Source organism: Lipotes vexillifer, unplaced genomic scaffold, assembly GCF_000442215.2.
Source record: "Lipotes vexillifer unplaced genomic scaffold, Lipotes_vexillifer_v1.1 scaffold2700, whole genome shotgun sequence".
In the NCBI taxonomy this organism is placed as follows: Eukaryota; Metazoa; Chordata; class Mammalia; order Artiodactyla; family Lipotidae; genus Lipotes; species Lipotes vexillifer.
Window position 1 is genome coordinate 246385 of NW_006773303.1, and position 2754 is coordinate 249138.

The 2754-nt window shown below is 46.4% G+C and overlaps 1 protein-coding gene across 1 annotated transcript in view; it reads right to left on the minus strand.

Annotated features, from left to right (window-relative positions):
* Positions 1–596, minus strand: part of EIF4B (eukaryotic translation initiation factor 4B) — a 25830-nt gene extending 25234 nt beyond the window's left edge. Inside the window, exon 1 of the mRNA XM_007448275.1 lies at positions 377–596. Within this exon, the coding sequence (XP_007448337.1) occupies positions 377–389 (13 nt within the window). The 5' untranslated portion in view covers positions 390–596. The remainder of the gene's footprint in view (positions 1–376) is intronic.
* Positions 597–2754: the final 2158 nt, after the last annotated feature.

Sequence of the window (2754 nt, forward strand, 5' to 3'; positions counted from 1 at the left end):
GCCAACCGCCTCTTTCCCTCCACCACGCCTTCACGCGGGCACAGTGCTTCACGTCTATGCGAAGGCCTCAGGTCTCCCGCGGCTCTTTCTGCGCCTCCTCCTCACTCCAAGTCAAGCCAGAGTCCACCATTGCTTTCAAGTCCAACCTCGCACACACGGGGTGAAAAGGGTGTGAGGGGGGAGGGGAAGGTGTCCTTCCCCTCCCCCCAAACATCCCGAGGCGATAACCTCACATGGCCTAGCCGCCAGCCTGCCGCAGCCCCAAAATCCGAAGGGAATAGGTGCCGCCCACCCCCCGACTCCAGAGAACCAATGGATCAGGGTCGGAGAGTCGCTTCGGACCCCGGTCCTTGGCCGCGCTCGGCCGCTCACTCACCTGAGGCCGCCATGTTGGGAGAGGGAGAGAGAACGCAAAAGACCCGGATGAGGCAGTCACGTGATTATAGCGAGCGCGTCGGGCTAGGAGACGCAAAACTGGGAGGGGGCGGGGAGGCGAGGAGGGACACAGGAGGCGGGGCGGCGCTGCTCTTCGGTTCGTAAAGCAGCGCGAGGAGGTGGCGCGGCGTCCGACGGGAAGACCTGCGCGACATGTGGCCAAAGGGGTGGGGCCTGGGCTGTCGCGAAACCCCACACGCTTTACGTAGGGCTACGCGCGGACGAGGGGCAGGGTCTGAGCCCGGGGCGGGGTCTCCTGATCCTCAGACTTCCGGCCGCTGCGGAAGGGGCGGGGCTGCTCTTGCAGGTTCCACCTCTCTGGCACCGAATGGCAGCTGGCTGGAACCCAGAATGGGCGTGCCACAATTGGTTTCCTGAAAGGGAAGATTTTGAGTTTCTTTGTAAATCGCTTTTTGTTAAAGCAAAACAAACCCAGTATTCTGCTTAAGGATGGTTTTAATTGGGCATGTTTAGAAGGAATAAGTAACAAATGTTGAACACTTACTTGCCACGGGCTTTTACCTCTTTTAAGCCTTCATTTTACTGACTAAATTAAGTCAAACTCAGGCCCTTAGGATTTCACAGCCGAATGCTATCCATGGTTCCTCTAGCTAATGCTATATTTTTATCATAGATAGTAGTTAATTCAATGAAAATTTTCATTGAGCGCTTACCATGTGTCAGGCACTGTTGTTGGCGTTTTGGGTACAACGGAGAACAAAACTGCTCCAAAGGATGTTACAGTTCAGTGAGACAATAAGCAGTGAATAAATAAAACATTAGAAATGATAAGCACTCTGCAGGTAATTAAGGTGACTTAATAAAAGTGATTTTGTGCAATTTTAGATTGCATGGTCAGGGAAGTCCTCTGAGGAAGTGACATGTAAACTGAGATCTGAATTACAAGGAGCCAGACCCGTGAAGAGCTTTAGCAGAAGGTAGAGGGTGCACTACCAGATCAAATGCTCTAGGGCAGGAACATGTTGGCAAGTGGAGGAATTTAAAAGCTGGTAGGTGGAGTTTGGTGAGGGAGGGGGGAGAGTCGTACAAGATGAGGTTTGAGAAATAGGTAGGGGTTGGATCATGTGAGGCTTTGTGAACTAGGTTTAGGAGTTTGGATTTTATTCCAAGTGGATTGGGAAAGCATGGAAAGATTTTATGCAAGGGAATGTCATGACTTGAATAAAATTTGGAAAAGGATTATTTAGTATTTTGATGTGGGTGGTGGTTACATAAGTGTATATTTATGTACGTCAGGTAGTACACTTAAGGGTTGTGCACCTTACTGTATAGAAGTCATACTTTAAGCAAGGACAACAAGATTACTCAGTTTAGTGAATGGAGAGTGGATTATACACATGCACTCATGGAAGAGAAAGACCAGTTAAAAGGTTTTTGCTGCCAGGACCTCATAATGACTTTTCATGGACTTTAGGTACTTTTGCCTTCATAGGCCCTTTTCTCCAAAAAACAGTATTAAAAATTATATTTTATGATTGTCCTGGTATAAAGACCAATATATTAATATTATACATTTTCTTTGACCTAAACATTTCTTTTTTCTTTTTTAAAAAATATTTATTTATTTATTTTTATTATTATATTTTTTCAGCTGCGCCGGGTCTTAGTTGCAACATGCGGAATCTTCATTGCTGTGTGCGGCATCTTTTTTTAAAAATTTTTTTTAGTTGCAGCATGCGGGATCTAGTTCCCCGACCAGGGATCGAACCCGGGTCCCCTACATTGGGAGCATGTAGTCTTAACCACTGGCCCACCAGGGAAGTTCCTATTTTTTTCTTATAATTTAAAAATAAACTAAAATGTTTTTGTGGGCCCCTTAAAGTATGGTGGGGCCCAGGCATTGTGCCTGCTGTGTCTACTGGATGAGTCAACCCTGCTGTAATCCTGATGAGAGAAGTTGGTGTTTTAGGCATGAATGAAGAGATGGAAAGGGATAGATGCAGATATATTTTGGAAGTGGACTTCATGATTGATTAGATGTGAAGGGCACAGGAGAGGGAACTCTCCCAACTTTTTGGCATGAACACTTGGGTGATGCCATTTACTTAGTTTCTGTCTCAGAAAGTCAGGAGGGAATACTGTAAAGAAGAGAGCCTGAATTCTAGTGTTGACTCTGCCCAAGTCTCTGGCTGGTCATTGAAGCATGAATGCATGAACTGTTCAGTTGAGGAAAGCAAAAAAAAAAAAAGAGAGAGAGAATTGAACTGAGATCTGAGCTGCCGTCTACCTCATGTGAGAGAGAGAGTTTGTAGTTTGGGTCCAACCAATTTAACTGCTTGCTAAAATGAAAACATGAAC